At 40.0% G+C, this 23100-nt stretch overlaps 1 protein-coding gene across 2 annotated transcripts; it reads left to right on the forward strand.

Annotated features, from left to right (window-relative positions):
* Window positions 1-800: 800 nt before the first annotated feature.
* TMEM248 (transmembrane protein 248) lies at window positions 801-14135 on the forward strand. Of its 2 annotated transcripts, XM_053457218.1 has the most exons (8): window positions 801-996; window positions 2017-2095; window positions 8656-8832; window positions 10075-10360; window positions 11016-11166; window positions 11267-11450; window positions 11886-12029; window positions 12881-14135. In XM_053457218.1, the coding sequence occupies exons 3-8, from the start codon at window positions 8671-8673 to the stop codon at window positions 12899-12901; spliced, it is 948 nt and encodes a 315-aa protein (XP_053313193.1). In that variant the 5' UTR covers window positions 801-996; window positions 2017-2095; window positions 8656-8670; the 3' UTR covers window positions 12902-14135. The 2 variants fall into 2 exon arrangements, with proteins under 2 accessions (XP_053313193.1, XP_053313192.1); XM_053457217.1 differs by lacking the exon at window positions 2017-2095.
* The last annotated feature ends 8965 nt before the right edge of the window (window positions 14136-23100 follow it).

A 23100-nucleotide genomic window follows, 5' to 3' on the forward strand; every position in this document is an offset into this window, starting at 1 on the left:
GCCAAACTCAAGCACCCAGGAGACGGCAAGCTGTTTGGCATTCAGGTTCTTCGCAGCACATTACGAAATCCTTCCTTGTAATTAAATCCTCTCCTACATACTCCCAGCTAGCCATCTTAACCTTTCCACACCCCCACCCACACCATCCTTTCCACACCCCCACCCCAACCATCTTTTCCACACACACCCATACTAGAGAGGCTACTCATCTGGCTGCTAGGTAAATCAGCCTGCCCTAGTAAAGCCACATATTAACTGATTCCCCAGCATCGTTGCCCCCACCCTCACCAGCACTGACCCAAGCAAGTGTCTGCTCAGTAAGGAGTAATCGCCTCTCCATGTTATGAATGCCCCCTCAGTGTTGCCAGTTGCCCGCTTAGATCCATCTTAGATTGCAAGTAGGCCACCTGCTCACACCTTCCATGGCAATGTGGCACCAGCTCCAGGAGCGCATCCCTGTGGCAAGATGTGCACAGAATGGCATTTCTCAAAACTCCCCCATCCTTTCTTCCTGTCTTTCAACTCCTTCTTGGCAATTAACTCCTCACTCACCAATTTTCACTCAGGATTCTGATTCGCTCAGAATTCGCCTTGCAGTTATGATTAAATAAACTTTAAATAAACTATTTGCTGTTCAGGATTCACAATGTAAAATGCTAATTATTAATAGAGTCCCTAAGTCCAATCATATTTTTCTTCTCAGTACATAAGGTCTGCAAGCATTTCACCCTGTACTGCTGATAAAGTTGATTGAACAAAAAACAAAAAAAAAAAAGGAGAGGAAAGGCGGAGACTGCAGAGTGTGACAGGTCGGCATTACCTCCGGAAACCAGTAGCTAAGGAAGTGAAAGGGAAGTGGGGTACCGTGTATAACATTCCGCCTGTCGTAGCGACACAGGCATGTCCGAGCCCGGGTCCCCGCCTCTACCCCCGATACCCGCCGCCTGAGAGCGGGAGCCCGGGGACTGGCCGAGAGAAGAGGGGCCACCCCCTCAGGTGAGTGGTAGTTCGTTTTAGGCAGTGCCATGAAAGAGAGGGCCAGACCCAATGCCAGGGTGAAGAGTGACTGGCACTGCCGGGGTGCATCACCCAGGACGCAGTGGTGCAGCGGGGTAAGCTCGTTTGTGTTGGTCCCAGGAAAAAACAGGACAGGTCATCGGTGCAAAGAGGAGCATATTATCCCGGGCACGGTACGGAGGAAATCAGTGGAAGGCTGTGCCCAGCGAACACGTAAAGCGCTCTGGTTGTAGAAGAGGCAGATCGGCGTGAGTAGGCCCCAGCTAAATAAAAGGGTGAATATCACTGGGGTTGGCGCTGAGGCCATATCTGCCCATAGTTCAGTCCTAGGACAGTCGGTGGGGAGGAATATGGCTGCAAAACATACACAGTATCAGTATGTGAGCCACCTTATCAATGCCAGGAGCTACATGGGCTCATCAGCATTAGCAGTGCCATGGAGGACAGTGCCGCGCAGGCTGGGGATTATCAGTGCCGGGTGACAGAAGATCTAATGTATGGCAGGACCCTAAAGGAGTAGCAATGATTTGAGTTTCGGAGAAGGTAACCGCAGATAAGGCTATATGTGGGAACATTGCTGAGCCAGCAACGATTACTAGATTTCTACATCTGGCCCTAAAGATGTTTTGGTATGTTGTGTATCTTTGTTGGTGGATCCCTGCCTGGCTCACTAACCACTAAGCTGGTTCCTACCTTCTACAGAAATGTGGCCAGCATTATATGAAGGGAGGTAGCTGGAAAGCCTTGGTACTGCACCCTTCATAGAGGAGTCAGGTTTTGGGTCAATACATTGACTTTAATTTTATTTTGCGATTGGCACACAGGGCAGATCATGTCTATTTGATATACTATGCAAAAAATGATACTGTAAAATTCAGTGTATGTCTAAAGTAAATAATGAATCATTATTGACCTGAAAAGTCTGTATCAGTAAATTGTGCTGTTTATATTCTTGCTACCCTTTGTCTAACCCGAATGGCACAATCGTTACCACCGAAGGTAAAGACTTTAGAGAGTTTGTCTTGTGTGAGGACACATACAACGACAGTATTCTCTACACAGATGTCTTCATTCCAAGGTTAGAACGTAGACTTTTTTCTTCTTATGCAACATCAGTCAGGAAATCAACAACTAACATTTTAATGGCGATCTGGTACTAGGCTTAATATGTATTTCCACAGTGTACAGCTCTTTATATATATATATATATAATAATATATATATATATATATATATATAACTAAATGTTTTGCATATTGAACTATCTGAACCACTGGTTAAAATAATATTTGCGTGTAACAATAATGTGCTTGGTCTGTTGTGGCTGTGTAGTTATCCATTTAAGTTTGTGTATCGCGGTGCTGCTCTGAAAACATGGAGGGTTATCCATAAAAAGTGGTGGTATCTCCACGGCCGCTAACGGCTGGTTTTATTTTTTTAAATTCCCTTTAATGTTAGCCATATATTGCTTAGACTGACACTTCGTCAGAGTACCCCAAGTTTGCTGAGTGTGACAGAATACCCAATATTTATGCATTATGTGTTTTTTTTGGTTTTGTTTTTTTAGGTCTTTTATGCTTTTTAAGTTGTTTGCTCCTTTTGTATAATTCTTGTGCTATGCGTATTTGCAGGTTCTGACCAAACCTTAAGATTGAGCAGCCCCTCCTGTAACACGGGTACCTCTTGCACTGAATTATTGCTTTGTTTTGTTTAAGTGGAACAACACCTTTAACCTGTTCACACCCCTTAAGACATACATATTACCCTAATATAGGGTAATATGTAAAGCAAGCGTGTGCTCTCTTGAACATATAAGAATATGTACAATACTCGGAGAGGTCTCATAAGAATGTGGGATGTTACTGTAATCAGGGGATGTTGCTGAACATAAATTGGGTCATTGTTCTGCTGTCGCTGTTACAGTATAGGAGACATTTTAAGCAAAATTGCAAAAAAAAAATTTTTGTCTTCTTTGCTAGTATAGGGTTTTTTTTTTTTTTTTTTTTTTTTTATCTATTATGACTAAATATGGTAAAAATGCCAAACCCTGGTGCTTAGGTTATGGAGAAGCCCCGGTCTGTCCCAAATGGGGTTAATAATGAATGTATAGTAAGAATTATTTGTGTTGGTAAACAGATAACATAATTTATGTGTGTGCTGCCTGAAGCTGATGAATGATTTAACTATCTCGGTTTAAGTAATTGTTGGAAGCTATAAACCAGTCACATTAGATATTGGGGATTATATTATATGAGGGACTACATTTGTTTTGTTACAAGAGGACAACTTTTGATGGTTACATGATTGGCAAATGGGCAGAAGAAAAGCTTCTCAGCATGTCTGAGCAAATTGTTCCGAGTGGGATAGTTACTGTAACGGGTTCACCAAGAGAGCTGTAGTAACTCCCAGAGATCACCCACATGTATCCTCCTGTTGTCCCCGGAATCACTTCCAGCACCAGCCAGCATGCGCACCTTGGAACCCTGCTATGTGTACCCAATAAGTAGACACAACTACCCTGAACTGAGTACAGCAGGAATGAACAGTTTATTGTAGTAAAACATAGACTCATATAGCCACAGAACTTCATTAACATAAATTAATAGATACATGTATTCAACCCAACCTTTAATCCCCAGTCAGCAATCCTATTGATGGGATTAATTAAACAATGGAGTTCCTGCCTGTTTGGCAGCCAGGCTGGAGCCATCTCTGAGTACCGTGGGCTCCTGTATGACAGGTCATTCTGTCACAGTTACCTTAACAGCACACATGTTGGGCATTGCGGTAACTGTACAAAGCTACATCTGCTTCTTCACATCTGTTGTACATTTACAATGCAAAGTATATGGATTCTATTTTACATCTGGTGACCACTTAGCTGTATAATGCCTATTTTTACCCCTTCGTTTCTTTGTTACCCACATGATCCCTCGTAGAATCATAAGGCCCCATTCTTGGCAGTAACTATGTATGAAAGTGCAAGCTCACAGACACGGTCCTCAACTGTTGTATGACTAAGTATATCTTTCTTATGTACATGTTAACCCCCCATATTTAAAGTGTACAGCCCTGTCGAATAGGTTGGTGCTTAATAAACAAAGTATAGTAATAATTGCAGGTATTTATAAAATCAGGTATATATTGTGTTTCAGGAGAATTGTGGTCCTGTCTCTGTTTGGAGCCTGAGGCTCAGGAGGTGTAGTAGGTAGCAGGTTATATCATCTGCAAGGGCAATAAATATGAGAGACTGAAGAAAGTGGATAGTCTGCGTCTGAATATTAACGTGAATGAATCCTTGGTGAGCGCAGCAAACTGCCCATGTGTTGGCCAGATTTGTTAATACAGAGGGGACGCTTCACGGTGCCTTATGTGAGTTGGCGTCTTGGCTGAACAGTCTGTACTGCAGCTTAAGGCGGATGTGAGCAAGGTACTGAGACCCGTGTTAGCAAACCATTGTTCACAATCTGTGCCAACGGCTTAGTAAATATAAAGATGAATTGGAACATCCTGCTGAATGATCAGATGGTGGTTGGCTGGGGTATAAAACTCGTATATGAAGAAGTGTAGACGCTGAGGGTGTTGTCTTATAGTTTGGATGGATTTTTTGTTTGTGTTCGTTCTGTTAAAAGATGAGTCATAAAGTAAATGGAAATATTCTGTTGAGTGTTCTGGTTGTGTAAAGGGACAGTTACCGGGCACTGTAACTTCGTTCCACACTGAGCTGCGTTGTGACTGTGTGAAGCGATTCTCAGACACCTGGCACTGATCAAGAGCAACCGAGGAGCAGATCTTCTAAGTGAAACATTGTTGGGATTGAAGAGAAATTAGAATCGGGAAAGCACTATTGATATTGGTCTTTTTTAAATCGTTTGTACAGTTGCCATGTTTTTTTAATTGATTAGACATATCTCTTTTCTGGTATGTATAGATTGCTCCCTTATAATTTCCCTGTTATCTTTCACACCTTGTGATAGTCAAACACCTTCATGTAATAGACAATGAGGTTTCAGGCAATGCGATTGGATGACTATATCTTGGACAAAGTAGAGGTGGGGAGGAAAAACTAGCAATCTCTGATTATGTATTAGTTTCTGTTCAAATGCAGTATTTCTTTCTGTATTAAGCAAAAGGTCATTAGGAGATAAAGTAAATGGCAACCCTTCTAACATGATTGCGTGTGTGGCACAGAGTTTTCTAGATGCTCTTTTATACAGAATAACCTTTTTATATAATTTTCCAGCTGATTCTAGGAAGCGACAAAGCCATTAGTGTGTAAAAAGTGATGTTTCAGAAATAGCGAAGTCAGTCTTTATACCGAGTCTCCCCAGCCCCCCCCGTGGCCTGCAGCACTTTTCCAAAGGAAGCGCTCTGTGGAACTGCTAAGCAGTGGTGAGCCTGGGGTTACTGGTGCCTAACACTCACTCACACTAACACCATACATTAACATATACTCTCCCTCTACTCCCTCTTTAGTGCAGAAATCTCAATGAGTATGAGTTTACACAGACATTTAAAGTGGTTTCGGTTGAAATGGACAATCCACATCCAAACATGCTGTAATATGCATTCTTCATTAGGATCCATCCTTTTAGTATGTAGGGAATTAAGGCGCATATCATTCTTGTGGACAGTCTGATTAATTTATGAATTGGTGCAATGGCTTTTTATTGGGACCCAAAGGGAGAAGCTCCATTACTAGATTAATACTATGAATGATAACATCAGTTTAATTTACTACCTTTTGTTAATTTACCTGACCTGAAGAAACGCAGCATAGGATACGCTTCATGGAAAATGTCTGCTCCTGATTAATTTACTAATTTGTGGTACAGACACCAGCAGCTGTCCTAGATTAACAGGATTTACTGACCTTGGAAATACTATACAAAAAGGTAATTTAACTTCTTCCTTTTCTAGACACAATTCTAGGTCAGGAATAACAATTCTTCTTGTAGACATGTGACAAGAAGAAACCAATTGGTACTTAATATAATGATCTAAAATATGCAGCATATATTTCTTGTATAAGAAAGAAAGAACGAGAAAACTTTCAGGAAATGTCAAATATTCTGCTACAATCTTTTAGTTGAGGAAAGCATAATACAATGCGTTTGGTGGTTTTGCTGCTGTATATTACAATGATTTTCTCTTCTGTAAACAGAAGGATCAAATGTGTAGCGTTATGGATGAGCATGTACTCAATGATCTGCCAGTTCATTAACAAAGTAACAAAGCGGTTGGTAGATGTTGCTAGACAGATTGAGCTAGTAGGGCATTGAAGAAATCCCAAGGTGAGGAGTTAAAGACCCTGACTACTAGGGATTGAGAGTTTGTGGGACTTTGAAAGAAAGTTGCAGGGCTGAGGTCCCACTTGTGAGCTTACAAGATAGGGAGTAGTAGTAATAAGTAGGGGTAAGTAGTTGGAGAATGTATAAATAAACATAGTGGTGGTGTCTTAGAGCATTTGCCAAGATGGTGGCTTGCGGCGTTACATGTATTTGACACCGAAATCAGGAGAATATCATTGTATCAGAGAAGTTGTTTATTGTCCTGCCCATGGAGAACTGGAATAGTTAATAGTGGAATAGGATCGAAGCAAAGGTTTGTGCCTTGGCCTATTATATTTTGCATTCTTATGAGACCTCTCTCGGTATTGTGCATTAGAACCTCTGCTTGCTCATCTCTTAATTCACAAGAATAATTACCGTATTTGCTCGATTATAAGACGACCCTGATTATAAGACGACCCCCCAAAATCTGAATATTAACTTAGGAAAAAAAGAAAAAGCCTGAATATAAGACGACCCTAAAGGAAAAAAGTTTTACCAGTAAATGTTAATTCATGTAAACTATTTTTTTTAATAAAAGCTATGATTGAGAAAAATATTTTTTTTGTTTTTATTTCCTTGTATTTTCCAACCTGCCCCCAGTTACGCACATCTGCCCCCAGGCTTGCCACACCAATATGGCACTGTGGCCCATGATATGCCTTTTAACCCTCTATATGCCACTGTGCCCCATGGTATGCCTTTTGACCCCCTATGTGCCACTCTGCCTCCAGAAATGCCTTATACCCCTATATCCCATTCTGGCATTTAGGGGGTTAAAATGCATATTATGGGGCAGAGTGGCATATAGGGAGGTATAAGGCATTCCAGGAGGCAGAGTGGCATTAAGGGAGTTAAAAGGCATTATATAGAGCACTCTGCCTCCAGAAATGCCTTATACCCCTATATGCCACTCTGGCATTTAGGGGGTTAAAAGGCATATTATGGGCAGAGTGGCATATAGGGAGGTATAAGGCATTTCAGGAGGCAGAGTGCTCTATTAAATGCCCCCTTAACGCCACTCTGCCTCCTGAAATGCCTTATACCTCCCTATATGCCACTCTGCCCCATAATATGCCTTTTAACCCCCTAAGTGCCAGAGTGGCATATAGGGGTGTAAGGCATTCCAGAAATGCCCTACACACACACACACACACACACACACACACACACACACACACACACACACACACACACACACACACACTTACTTACTTACCGGTGCTTCCAATGTCCTGCTGTATTGCCGGGGCAGCGGGTTGACGTCTCATTCCGCGGCAGCCGGGAGGAGGTGGAGTTGGCAGCGGGGGTTTGTATGCGTCCGTCGCAAATACCTTCCCCGGCTGTCAGCGATCAGGAACTCTGGAACTCTGATCTCTGACAGTCGGGGAAGGTATTTGCGACGGACGCATACAAACCCCCGCTGCCAACTTCACCTCCGGAAGCACCGGTAAGTGCGTGCGTGCGGGGGGGGGGCGACGATAGGAGGATCCAGGTCCCCTGCAGCGGTGCGGGGGATCTGGATCTTAGTCTCCTAATCAGACCTCTATTTGAGGTCTGATTAGAAGACGACCCCGATTATAAGACGAGGGGTATTTTTCAGAGCATTTGCTCTGAAAAAAACCTCGTCTTATAATCGAGCAAATACGGTATATGTTCAAGTTTGTGCTGGAGCTTTTGTCATGTCCTAAATGTGTATTCAAAGCATTGGGTAACTCATCAATAGTGTCCAAAGAGGACTATAAATTGTAGGAGAAACTTGTAAGAGTATCTTTACACCACAGCTACATGGTAAACAATACAGAGATATTAGGATTAGCAAGGACTTGATAAGCATCGCATACATCCCTTAATACTTAATATCGATCACTCGTGGAACTGCCATTGTTGGCTTCCAAAATAAAGTGCTGCCAGGATATGGCTGGTTACACATCAGTAGAATGTAGATTCTCATCATGTTAAGGTAGTTCTATGTCAAGAGTAATTTTGAAAATGTTTCATGGAAGCCTGCTTTTATTTAGATATGTCCAAATATGAGGCCATTCATCAGTTTTCAGCTCGTAATATGCAAAACTCTGTTTTTGGTTTTAATCGTATAATCATTTACTCTCTGCATATTCTGTATTTTCTTATGCAGTCCATTGACCAATATATTGGTAAATATTTTAAGGACTAGTTCATCTGTACAAACACATTATGTGGTTTGGAGGGCCAGTGTCTAGGGATTAGAAAAAGATGTTTAGATAAACCGTGGTGAGTTGAGGAGTTAATGGTTTGATTTTTAGTAAATTTTCATTTACTTTGGCAGCGTCTTCACATCACCATGATGCTTTACCTACATCCCCTGGAGAACCTGAAGTCCTACATTAGCAGTCGCCCACCTTTGGTTGTGTTCATGGTCAGTGTTAGTGGGATGGCCATAGCCTTCCTGACACTTGGTTACTTCTTCAAAATGAAAGAAATCAAATCGCCTGAGATGACTGAGGTATGATATGTCCTACATACTGTGTGGGAGTCATTGAGAATGTGTAGCTTACATGACCTAGTGGCTCAACTAGCTTTACCTTTTTAGGTATAACAGGGTAGTTGAACACCAACGCACATCTGAGGAAAATGAATATCTTTCAGTATGTTAGAAGGAAAACATTTTTTAAAAATTGCTTTCATTATAATACATGCACTCTCAAAAAAATCCATCTGTATAAAATGGGGGAGCAATGAGACATTAAATGGGGTATAGTGATGGGGTAACAATGCCTCCACTATGTTTCACAGATGCTTCTGATCATGAGCCATTCCTTCCCTTTATACCTTTCCCCTCCCATCATTGTGGTATAGGTTTGTCTTAGTTTCATCTTTCCAATGAATATTTTTCCAGAACTGGGCAGACCGTTTTATAGGTTTTGTGGCAAAGCCTAATCTGGCCTTCGCCTTCTTGAGTAAATACTTTCATGAGGTCTTCTCTTAATTTGCTTTCCCCTGGAGAGTGCTCTTGACATGATTAGATGTTCTGAAGGGGGTTTTCGTCACCAAATAAATAATTCTGAAATTGTCCACTAAAGCTCACCTATGGGTTCCTTTTTTTCAGAATGTGCCAATTGTTGATTTAGCCATCTCTGAAGGGTTTATTAATGGCTTACTTTACTTCTGTTCACAGTTCTTTAGACCACATGTTTAGAGCTGATAGAAACAGCTTACAAATATAAATTGCACGTTTTGATTCAAGTCCGGACATTTTAACTGTTTAATAAGAGCTACTTGGACAATTGACTGGTTACTTGTAAGCCCCTGAAAAATGGCGGGAACTGTGCATGAAAACTGCTATAATTCCTAAACCATTCACCAGTTTGGATGTAAATATCTTCAAATTAAAGCTGAAAGTCTGCACTTGATTGCTCACATTAAATCCATTGGGATGGCATACTAAAAGATCATGACAATGGTGTTGTCCAAATATTTATGAACTTAATTGTGTGCTTTATGACGCAAAAATATTGTGAACATGAAAGGCCTCCAAATGACAGAAAAAACATAGATTGGAATCTACAGAAGTGAATAAATGTTTTTAAAAAGTACTTATTCATACAAATGGGTCTGGACATGTAGTGTATTGTGCTATCAAAAGCATATTGCATGTAAGGTGTGTGTATATATGTAGATGGATATCCCCCCCACCAATACTATATATTATGAGTATTCAATGTATTGATCTCTTCTTCCCATGCAGGACTGGAACACATTCCTCTTGAAGTTTAATAACCTGGACTTGTGTATATCAGAGAATGAAACCTTAAAGCACCTTCTCAATGATACTACCCCACCTGAGAGCACAGCGACCACTGGCCAAGCAAGGTCGTCCACTCAGACCCCGCAGGCTCTAGATGATTCTGGGCCCATAAATATCTCGGTGGCAGTTACGTTGACTTTGGATCCATTAAAGCCCTTTGGAGGTTATTCTCGTAACATCACACATCTGAGCTCCACAATCTTTGGCCACCAAATTGGGCTTTCAGGTATACATAAAGCTGATCGTGCCAGACTGTGTGTGTGTGTGTGTGTGTGTGTAAGCGATGTTTGTGACTGAAATGTTTTCTATCATGAAGATTTTAAAAACCTTTAGGTGATTCTAGATCTATCCTATCTTCAATGTTCTTGATCAGGCTTCCACTTTTAGAAAAGTGCCTAAAATCTACATTAGATATCTCAGGGTCCCTTTTTCCAAAACATCTTTGCTTGTTGGGTTCTCTGGGATTGTTGTAAATGATCTTCTCAACCAGGCCTATATAAATAACCCCTTAATGACAAAGCCCATACATGCATTGTTTTCAATGGGTTTATGGGCCGCCCATTGTCCTTAAGGGGTTAAATACTTTATAATTGTTTACGTTACATTGGCAATGGTTCTGTTAACCAAACAAACTTATTTTTCTGTGTGGGAATATTTCCTTTCTCCCGCCTCCTTTTATTGATTTTAGTACAATATACATGTGCCAGAATAGTAGTCTTTTGCTTATTAATGTGTCCATTAAACTGGAAAGTCAAAGCCTTGTATTGACCATCTCTGGAATATAGTTCAGTGCCCCCCCGAGTGACATTAAAATTCTTTTTTTCCATGTCTTTATAATAGATTTATTTTATATTCTACAATATTTTGTTTTCCCCTTTAAGGCAGAGATTCCCACGAGGAAATGAATGTTACCTTTACACTGCCAACTGCTTGGAACTCTGATGATTGTATCCTCCACGGACACTGCGAACAGGTGGTGTTTACCACGTGCATGACAGTGACCGCCATGAGCAGTGTCTTTCCAGTTACTCTGTAAGCAGATTGTGAACGCAATAAAGATTAGTGTGAAGGGCATCGTCCAGTCTCCACTGAGAAAGATTCAACTTAAATGTCTGTTTTCCTCTTGTTTTAGTCAGCCTCCTCACTGTGTTCCCGAGACATACAGTAATGCCACTTTGTGGTACAAAATCTTCACCACCGCTCGTGACTCCAGGACAAAGTATGCTCAAGACTATAACCCTTTCTGGTGTTATAAGGGCGCTATTGGAAAGGTGTACCATGCTTTAAACCCTAAACTAACCGTTATTATTCCAGAGGTGAGTTTGTAATTGTACAGCTTTCCTCCGCTGTAAATAATGTGACTTTACAAAAATTAGACACATTCATCCTTTTTTACCTCACATTTTCTCTGCCTGACACTAATGTATCTCCTTTTCATCGTAATCAATTTTCTTATGTTTCTTTACATTTAAAGAATCACATAAAATGTTTAAAACAGCATGCCATTCCTTACCTACTATAGTGAGGTAGGTAGGTGATGGCTGTTCAACTTAAGCTCATGATTACGTTTTTGGAATAATTGCCATGAATGGGGGGGGTGGACACCCTGTGAAAACTCAATGTATTTTTAACAAACTCTGCCTTCATATTTCCTTTCTCTACAGATCTGACTTATTTTTCGCAGCAATTTATTACCATTCCAACTTAGCTTATGAATCTTATTTTTATTTTTTTTTATTTTGTCATTATAGGATGATCGCTCACTGATAAATCTGCATCTGATAGACACAAGTTACTTCCTGTTTGTGATGGTTATCACCATGTTCTGCTATGCTGTGATCAAAGGGAGACCAAGCAAGCAAAGACAAAGCAACTCAGATTTTTTCCCTGAAAAGGTTAGAAACTGAAGTTCTACAGAAACCAAAATTAGTTTTGTTTTTTAAAACATTAAACACAAGTGTAAATTGCACCTGTTGCCCATACAAAGAAGGAAGTCTGTTCTAAAAAGATATTGCCTTAGTATTGATTCATTCGTAAATATCATCTCACTAAAGGAAGGTCCTTCAAGGCCGTTTTTGAGGTTAAATTGCATATTTTCATCTGAATCCTCTAACTTTAATCCAGATGGCACTTTAATTTAGGACCTCAGAGTATAAATTTAAGTCCAATGAACTGTAACACAATTTGGTACATCCTGTGTAAAGTTGAAGTTGCTTGCAAAGTAGTACATTAAGCAAGCAATCTAGTTTGCATCCTAAGGTTTATCTGTTAGTGACCAGTCTCAATAGGCTTAACTAAAGGGGGAGTTTGCAGGAGAGTTTTAATTTGACTGACCAGCTGTACGTTACGGGCTAGTGAGGTTAGCACTGTATAATGCATGGATTTCTTGAAAGTGGCCTCACAGGTTGAAGTGTGTGCATTCTGCAGAGCTAGCTCAGCCCTTAATTTATACTGTAATCCATCTCCTCAAATATAGGCCTACATGCCTCCTAATAAAAGGATTGCTCATATGTGTAAATTGATTTTTAGAATGTCTTTTATATCCCCAGATGTTATGTACTTATGTGGATTTAAAATAAAACAAATACAACTATACAGAATGTAAACATGGATAAAAAAAATCAGAAATTGTGACATTCAAACCTTTGTTTCATAATGCTTTCTTTGATAGTCCCTTTTATGCTCGTCTGTCTAGCCAAATGTATCTTATATGATATTTGCTTTGTTTCTCTCTTACTTTCTGCAGGTGGCTTTGTCTGAAGCATAACCATCTCGCCTCCATCACTATGAATAGATGCAAATGGAGTCATAGCCTGTTGACCCCACCAAGTGAATGTGTCCTGAGTCCTTCTTATGAGGAGGGAGGAATACATACTTTGCAATGTTGGTTTGGTCCAACCAAAGACATTTCAAGTGCCTGTAATTGATTTGTACATATTTATAAATAGGTGCACTTATAGAGGCTTGGTGCACATTTTCACCCCTCATGTCTGTGGACTAGCCAACTTTTGTTTGTGTAGATATGTCTAGTGGCTAGCATACTGAAGACGAAACCTATGTCTTTCCCCCAGTGTGTTGAGCAACTGCACTTTTCTGTACCTAGTAAGAATAAACCTATCCTCTTGCTTGAAGAGTAAACTGCTGGAAAAGGAAGCGTCATCTGTCTTGGAAGTAAAAGAAAAATGATTTTTGTCCAAATCTATTTACCAACAGTCACACTGTGAAATGAAGTAAAAACAATGCATCTGAAAAAATGGGATTATTGGTAAGGCTATATGTTTTTCACGTGCTTGGTTTAAAAAAAAAAAAATGTACATGACACATAACAAATATAACCTAACTTTTTGTTTTTAGTTCAGATGGGTAAGAAATGCATTTCTGCACAAGATAATGCAGATTGAGTCGCACTTAACGAGTAGGTAGAAATGAATCATAGAGGCGGTAAGAGGTAAGCTTTTGCTATAAAGCTTACTGTATGCAGACTATATACACTGGCAACAATAGCAATGTAGTTACATGTACCACACAGATGAAAAAATAGAAACTCAATATATCTGGTGTTTTCATTAGGACTTCAATGTTTTTCAGTAGTCACTACTGCAGGGACACATGCAGTGTGGTTACAGTAAGTATTAGGTTTGTGTTAGACAACCAGTCCTAGAAAGTACAATGCCAAGTAAAATATAGTGGACTCTTTCTGTGTGTATATGTGGCGCAAGAGACACTTTTTGTGATTTTTGTTTGCTGGATAATGCACCAAAAGTCTGAAGTGGAGATGGGGCACCATTTAGCTTTTAACCAAGATTTTGCTTTGAAAACACTTATTATACTGTTATTTTGCAGATTTTAAAGTTTTAATTGAATCCTTGTAATGACAAATCACAATGTCTTCTGATTAGTTTTACAGCGTTTGTTTTGTTTACTGAATATGGAATTATGGAGAACGTGGCTGTATGGAATGCTTTTTGGCTTTATGAATAAAGCTATTCCCATTACTGTGACTACTGTACAATATCTAGTAATTGTATCACTACCTAAAATTTTAACAGTCAGGCATAACCATATAGTGCTAGAAGCAATGGAAGTGTGCGCCAGCCTTTGTAGTTGAAAGCAGTAGGTGTGTGGCATCATGTTATGTCCAAAAAAAAGCCCTCCCAGCCAAATGTCTTAAAGGCTTCTAAGTAATATGACAAAAATGTAAAATTGGCAGTTTGCTAATTCCAGATTAAGTATACATTTTGAAATCTTAAAAAAATATACCCAAAAAAGTATATATTAAAGTATATAATAAATTAGTGACCCGTGTCACCCACCCTTGTAATCTTGGGTCCAAAGTAGGAATTTAAATTTTCTTACTTCAGCCACCTATTTTATCATTGGCAAGAGATGCATCTTCTGTCATTTTGCCCATGTCCCTCTTCAGAGCTAAGACCAAGTCTACACTTTTTGGATGCTGGGCAGTGAGTTCCTACGTATCTGGACAGAGCTAGACCATGGTGGAGAGACAAACCTACTGATTGCTTTTTATAGAGTCTCTAAAGGTCTGAGTGTAATTACATCCTCTATTGTAAGATGAAGCCATTATGTAAGCCTATGTGGCACCAATAAAGATCTTCTGCCCACTCTTCTGATGCCTTCCCAGAATTTCTCTGCAAGGCTGCAACCTGGGGTAGACTACACACTTTCTCACCTTGATTCTTTGCCTTCGGCGGAACTTGACAGAATCCTTCAAGCTACTGTGACGTGGCACCACCCTCCCCTCCCCATTCCTTTTTTTGTTTGTTTTGTAAACTATCTTGTACTACAAGTGATTGCAAGAAAAGGTTGAGTTCTACTTACAGGAATGCTCACAGCTACCCAACGGTTCCTGGTGCAGGCCGTTTAGCATACTTACTAGGTTCTAGGTCAATCTGACTGCCAAATTTAACATTCACACCCGCTGACTACACACAAAGCGACATTAACATTTATTTAGAGTTAAGCAATAACATTTAGATTTTAGCACACTCAGGGATGAAATGTTTTAAATTTAGGAGTTTTAATTGAACTGTGCAAAAGGTTTAGGTAGGTGTGAAAAACTGCTGTAAAGTAAGAATGCTTTAAAAATAGACATGTTAATAGTTTTTTTTTTTATCATATTTGGTATGACCACCTTTGCCTTCAAAAACACATCCATTCTTCTCTGTACACTTGCACAAACTCAGGGATTTTGTTGCCAAATAGTTTGGTATGATTGTTTAATTATACATCTATGCAAAACAGCTCTGTAGGAGGAATGAAAACATCCAAACTCACTAATAAGGTAAGTTTGTGGAAGACAGTTTAATGTCAGTAGTCATAGACCATGGCAAGACTGAGCACAGCAGCAAGACACAAGGTAGTTTTATACTACATCAGCAAGATCTCTCCTAGGCAGAAATTTCAAGGCAGACAGGGTTTCCAGATGTTCTGTCCAAGTTCTTTTCAAGAAGCACAAAGTAATAGGCAATATTGAGGATTGTAGATGCAGTGGTCAGCCAAGGAAACCTATTGCAGCAGATGAGACACACATCATGCTTTTGGTTTAAAGGCCCTACCTCTGAAGTGCAAACAAGGCTAAGCGGCTCAACTATTCACAACGATAAAGGAACTGGGGTGCAACAAATGGCAAGAGGGGCTCTGGACTGATGAGTCAAAATTGTAAATATTTGTAGCTGAAGGCAGTTTGTTTCCGAAGGGCTGGACAGTGGTACAAGACCCGGTTTTCATGCAACAGTGAAGCATGGTGGAGGTTCCAGGCAAGTTTGGGGATGCATTTCTGCAAATGGAGCTGGGCATTTGGTCAAAATGGGTGGTCTCCTCGATGCTGAGGAGTACTGGTAGATCCTTATTCATCGTGCAGTCATCTGATTCTGATTGGCCCCGAATTTATTCTTCATATTCTGTTTATGTAGCTAACTTAGCGTAATTCTGGCGAGGGTTGTGGAAAGTTTTTATTGTGCATGGATTTACAGTGTAACTTCTGCTGATTCACTCACTCAAACCATCCCATGCGACTCCTGTAGTTCTGGGTGTGGGTGCAAACAAAAACACTCCTCAAATCAGAGGAATGACTTCATTTTTACAATATTTTTGTAATATGATTCACCTTTTCTATAATGAACCCACACAAATTTATACATAATATTGTTCAGGAGGCGTAGGGCCTTATAAATTTTTCACCTACAATGATTGTAGGTGAAAATAGATTTAAAAAGGCTTCTCTTTTATATTGTAAGTGCCACAACCAACATACATATTTATTTTATTCATGAAGGCCGCATCCATTGTTTACATATTGTCCTTTATTGCATTTTTAACTTTTAGTACCAGGTTAAGGGGCGCCGAGCAGTTGCTCGTGAAGTTTTCAACAACTGCTCGGCGCCCCTCACTCTCCGTGACTCCGTAGCGGTGCCGGCATTTATAGCTGAGCGCTGGAATATGACATTTCGGCGCTCGGCATGAAACGCCGGCACCTCGACGGAGTCAAGGAGGGTGAGGGGCGCCGAGCGGTTGCTGAAAACTTCACGAGCAACCGCTCGGTGCCCCTGCCCGGGACTTAAATTAAAGCATCGTTTTTTTGTTGTTTTAACTTTATGTAACATCCTCCATGTTAAAAAAGTTTAACCCCTTCAATCCCCTATAGACGTACCGGGACGTCCAAAAAACGCCCACAAAGAAACCCCTATGGACGTCCCGGTACGTCCAGCTGTTCGCGCAGCGTCAGGGACACATCCCTGCCGCTGCACGGGAGACCAGGCTGTCGTTTGACAGCCTGGACTCCCCACTGACAGCAGAAGCCGGCTTTGCCGGCTTTCTGCTGTCCGATCGCCCGTAACAGCTTCCGGCATGAAAGCCGGTAAGCTGTTACCGGTAAACTGCCCGATCGCGCGATCGCGCGATCGCGCAGTTGCAAACGCGCGATCGGCATTCCCTTCCGGGTTACGTCACTGCTGACGTAACCCGGAAGGTCATCAGAGGACAGGATATCCCCTGCGGCACAGAGACGCTGCGATCTCCATGCAGGTCTGTGAGGACCTGCATAGAGATCACAGTGTGATCGGTGCAGGGGGATCGCGGGGAGGGGAGTGAGAGACCATCTCTCTCACTCCCCCTCCCGTCCTGTAAGAGAAAAGCAGAAAAAAAAAAAAACGGTTAGTGATTTAAAAATAATATTAAATAAATCATTAAAATATTAATATAAATAATACAAAAAAAAATTATAACGTGAGCTGTGATGTCATTGTGACATCACTGGCATGTTTAGGAGGACCTCTAACCATTTCTGTGTAAAAATAATATATAAAAAATAAAAAAAATGTTAAAAAATTAAAATTAAAAAAAATATATAAAAAAAGATAAGAAAAAAATTATTAAAAAACCTTACTCCCCATTGCCCTAGCATAACATCTAGCCAGTATAACCCTCCTGCCCCCGTTCACAACCCCCAAACCCGTTAAACCATAGGCATAAAAATTATACAAAATTGTACACCTAATAGTATGCTCCCTGGAGCTGACAAATTCTGGAAAATCTATATAAATTAGGTATTTCTGAAATCAGGACACCTGAATTGATAAACTTGGAGGGGATTTTCCATCACTTTACCTAATTTTGTGAGGATTCAGAGGGAAAATGTAAAAAAAAATTAGTTTATTTTTCTAATCTTCGCTAGTTTTTACTAAATTTCTCATTCTAAATTTTCAGCTTATCATCCAACTATGGTATCAAACGAAAGCTCTATCTCTCCTTGAAAAAACAATATATAGTTTACATGGGTACACTATTCACAGGAAAAGAGAATCATCGCTAAACCGACATACCCCAAAAATGGCAAAATTGCTCTGGGCTTTGAGGTACCAAAAACCGCTGGGATTGAAGGGGTTAAAAAAAAAAACACATGGAGGATTTAAATAAAGTTAAAACAAAACAAAAAAAACGATGTTTTAATTTAAGTCCCGGGCAGGCGCCCCAGTTGCCATGGCGCCCTGTGCAGGCGCACAGGTCGCACTCCCCTAAGGCCGGCCCTGACTATTGTCACAGGACACGAAACCTAAATCCAAATAGGTTGGTCCTAGCTGCAGATATTTCCATCCACTCTTATGGTTACGCCATTGGCAGAATCATTATTTAGAGAATATTGCAGATACAGTAGAGGGTTCATTGAAAAGGAGAGGAGAGATACAAAAACACCAAACCAATCGTGTATACCAGTATGGCCAAATGGTTAATAAGTATAAAAGATAGAGGGTTACTGAGTATATTTGTGAGATCTACAGCATGCCTCAACGAGGCAATCTTTGAGCAGGGACTTCAAAATCACAAAATCTAGCAGTAAGTAACTATGCAGCATACAAAACACCAAAGCTTGCAGGCGATCAGAAAAATATTTATTTCACCAAGAGTGATACATTATTTTAGTCAAATCTAACAAAACAATAAACATAAGTTATTTGTAATACGCATGACATTATGCCACATGGAAGATCATTTTTGGTCGTTTGATCATTTTACAATGCAGCCTGTAGTACATTCGTTTGACCACAAGATGGCATACAGATACCGTTTGATCTCTAATGTTTGCCATGGAGGGAGAATCATGCATGTTCTTTATTTTGATATATATGTGCCATACTTTGTGTGTACATAATTTGATTTATATTTGATTTGTTTAATCTCAATTATAATGATGGCATATGTGTTAATGTGCCAATGATTAGGAGCTGCTAAGCGAGACCGCGTCTGACATTTCACCCCGCCTAATTTGGGAGTCTCTCTGTCTTCTGTTTTGGTGGAAATCTGCTTTGAATATGTTGCACTGTTCAAAAGATGAATCAATGAATCATTTATTTCTGCAGACATTCATATTCTCAGTGTGTTTCATTCATTAAGGAGAACAACCTACCTGTGTGTTTTGCATTTCAGTGCGGTTAAATCAGCTGGAGCTTGGCTTTCATATTGTCTATTCTGATTTTGTTTTAACCCATGTTAAATCCTAGTTTCTTTGTATTATCAGGGGTTTGATTCAATTACTAAAGCAACAAACTGCAACTCACAGAATTGGATAGAGTAGAGTAATCCTTTTAATCCAAAGAAGGCACAGACAAGTTGCTTGGGGGCAACATAGCTCCCGTCAGTTGTTGATGTTGGGGGCAATTTTCACACCAGGGCCCTGTGGTTTCTAGTTACGCTCCTGACTACGGGGGATGCCCAGTGTCAGTGAAAGACTTTAATGACCCCTAGAGATGCCAGGAACTTTAAGGCTGTGACACCAGGTAGGGCCTTAAACATTTCGCCCTGTTGTCTCAACGCTTGCAGCCCCTGCTCTCTCTCCCTTGCTTTGGCCTGGTATGGTCTGAGATTTTTACGGACCAGGTCCTTCAAGCTCCAAAAGTTCCCTAAGCTCCTTCTCCACACTCTTCTCTTTCCAGAATTCCTTTAAAATGTGTAATGGCCATTGCAATTTCCTGCCACATAGGAGCTCAAAGGGAAAGAACTCTGTAAATTCATGTGGCACCTCTCAATATGTGGCATATCTCAAATATGAGATGCAGTAGAAATTGTTTCAATCAGCATGAATTGCCACAAAAATCCAGAACATCGATGTCTGGGTTCCATTGACCTGTTCACAGATCCCATTGGTCTGGGGGTGGTACGGCAAACTACTAATTCATCTTACTCAATGGACCTGCCAGATCTGTCGTATCAGATAAGAGGTAAATTGTGTACCCTACTCTTGTAAAAAATGTAATTAGGGCATTTGAAAATGCTTCTGCAGAAATGGTGGAAAAGGACTACAGCTTCAGGGTACCTAGTGGCATAATCCACCACGATGAGGGTGTACTCCTTCCCAGTGTGGCTGATCTTAGCTAGGGGACCAATTGTGTCTAATGTTACTCTGCAAAATGGTTCCCCGATAACCGGCAAGGGGTGCAAGGAAGCATGTGGATAGTCACCCCACCTCCCTGCTCACTGGCAAGTGTCACAGGTACTGCAAAACTGTCACATATCCTCTGGCACCCCCTGCCAAAAGAAAGCCTGGGTAAGTTGAGTGAATTAGCAATACACGGGTGCTCTGCAGGGAAAATGGCATAAGCTATTTCTACTAGGGGTCTCCTATATTTTTGGGGAAATATCAGATGTTTGTGGAACCCACTCCATTCTGTCACACAGTATAGGAGCCAATATTTCCATATTATTCTATCATGAGGAGCATCAGGAGAGTCAGTTTCCGTCCTAGTGTGATAACCAGCTAGGGTTGGAACTTCCTTCAGAAAACTATCTGGGGGCGCCCAATTAAACATGGGTTTGTCAGCCTGTGTCTGGGAAGCTTGAATTTCCTGGGACCTTGTCACGGAGATTCCTAGTCCTTAAAGCGGAATTTGTGGAACAAGAAGCCAAACAAAGAACCACCCTTTCCCGTAAAAAAACATGCTACACCACCATACCTCCCAAGCATCAGGGTTTTAAGTGGGACAGTTCTTTTTTTCTACTTCAGCTCAATACTTTTGTACATCTTGCAATAGAAATAGAAATTAAATGATTTATTTTTGCCTGAAATTAAAAAAAAAGATGCACACACAAATATATCATGCAGATAATGGATGGACAAAATCTAAAAATGCTTGAGTATGTTTTTTTTCTTATCTCTGCTGTGCCTGAGCCTATTTTTACTTTGTTCTTCATCAGCATCTACTTCCTATAGCAGATTCTACGATGTAAAATCCAGGTGTTTTCTCCCGATGCATTCTTAGTGTGCTGTGGCTAAATATGGGTAAAACGTGGCCTCTGTGTGAGGTGCTCCTAAATTAATGTCAGTTCATAGCGTGGTTAGTTCAACTGAGGTAAATGTTGAAGCACCTTGCACACCTGAAGACTTTCATCGGCTTAAATGGCACACCAGTTAAATGCACAACAATGCTTCTCACTTACCTTTACCCATGCCTCCACTCAGGGCCATCTTTAGCGGGGTGCAGTTGACTTTTGTTGGGCCCCCATTGATAGATGACTGCCTTGATGGATGAAAACAGAGAACGCAGAGAGCTTGGGCTTTTCTCATGGTGACTTCCCAGGAACCAAGGGTGTTGCCAGGTTCAAAAAACATCAAGGTTAAAGGCTAATAAAAACGGTGAGAGGTTTCCTACCTTTTCAGTGATTCCTTTCTGTAAATATGCATGTAATATTTAATTGACTTGTAAAGCTGTATAAATATTGTGACTTCACAAAACCACACACAGGAGAATTCACTAAGCTGGGTTTTTTTTTTTGGTAATGGGTGGCTTAAGACCTTGTTTACCATCAACATATTCACCAGCTCATGTCATTTTGACAATGCGACCAAAGGTCATTCTCAAAGAGATTCAGAAAACATGTAGGCAACATGACAAATTTAAACCCAGCTTTTTCACGAATGGATGAGAGGAAAAAAAGTGAATACAAAGTAGGTATGCACACATGAAGCTGAATCCAATACCAGAGGTGAATCTTACATACATGGGAACGTTCCAAATGCTGCTTTCCCGCATGGAGAAAGAAGTCAACTCTTGGTCTAGGGAGCTCCTATATATGTAACCCTGTCACAAGTAACTTAATAGCAGTGCTTGTAAAGATTGCAATGGAAAACCCGATATGTTTTAACCACGATAATTCAGTGAGTATTACTGTTGTTTATCTCATATTTTCTATGATCTATGTGAGGATTACCATTCAACTACTTGTGATATATTTTTAGAAGTGAAACCACTCCAAATTCTTATGACCTAAAGGCAAGTCTGTGGTATGTTGAGGAAAAGTATATATATGTTTCAGCAGCAGTGATGCGGTAGTTGTAACGCAGGCATTATGCGCTAAACATACAAAACGGCATTTAGTTACAAGACATTTTTTTTTAGCCGTAGGATGAATAGAAACATGAAAGAATAAAAGGCAATAGTGTGCTGTAATAAATTTGTTTAACCAAATGTGTCTACACATAATATTGATACGTTCCTTACAAAAAAAACTGTGAATAGCATAAAATCAAAAAATATATTACATAACTCATTCGTACAACACTTTTTTTTTATTTCACTGAAAACATAATTTCTTTATTTCCTTGTGTAAAATATATACGTTATGCTGATGTGTAAATATCTTACCGTACTATTACTGTATTACAAGAAAAATAATAAAAAAAGAAAAGATTTCTAACCATTAATCACAGCATGTCAGCACCCGGTGCGCTGCGGGAAAGAAATCCAGGTATCTAGATCAGAATTTCAATATCAAAGGACGGGTTTTTATCTATAATTTGTTCATCTCCAGAGCAGCAAAGAGCAGTGTACAGTACAGCGGAAGACATTCATGATTCTGCTTTTTTCTGTAAATAGACAGACAGTGTAGGAGTTTATCTAAATTAAAGCATTCGCTTCCAAATGTGCCAAAATAGGTTATTGGTTAATAGAAACTCCTGCAATTACTGTTATTACTTATTCCCAAAAATATTATTAATAAAACTATTAGGGATATTCTATTATTCTAATATTCTCATGTAAAAGCATCTTATAGTTTATTTAAGATGTTCCATATTTAAGTGGGGTGATGCCACAGGTCTGATCATGGTCTACACCAACTCAATCTTACCATACCTTCTGTTCCGAGCCAAAATGCATTTACTTTCTTGGGGGGACAGTCCCTCTGGAACATATCTCTGTAATAAATTTATCTCATACGGCTAATAGTACCATATTTGCTCGATTATAAGATGACCCTGATTATAAGACGACCCCCCAAAATCTGAATATTAACTTAGGAAAAAAAAGAAAAAGCCTGAATATAAGACGACCCCAAAGGAAAAAAGTTTTACCAGTAAATGTTAATTCATGTAAACTATTTTTTTTAATAAAAGCTATGATTGAGAAAAATATTTTTTTGTTTTTATTTCTTGTATTTTCCAACCTGTCCCCCAGT

This window comes from Spea bombifrons, chromosome 2 (assembly GCF_027358695.1).
Source record: "Spea bombifrons isolate aSpeBom1 chromosome 2, aSpeBom1.2.pri, whole genome shotgun sequence".
NCBI classification, from domain to species: Eukaryota; Metazoa; Chordata; class Amphibia; order Anura; family Pelobatidae; genus Spea; species Spea bombifrons.

Coding starts and splice junctions, on each gene's coding strand:
- TMEM248 (XM_053457218.1), top strand. CDS start 8,671: ATGATGCTTTACCTACATCCCCTGGAGAACCTGAAGTCCTACATTAGC. Junction 8,833..10,074: donor AATCGCCTGAGATGACTGAG/GTATGATATGTC, acceptor CTTCCCATGCAG/GACTGGAACACATTCCTCTT. Junction 12,030..12,880: donor CAGATTTTTTCCCTGAAAAG/GTTAGAAACTGA, acceptor TACTTTCTGCAG/GTGGCTTTGTCTGAAGCATA.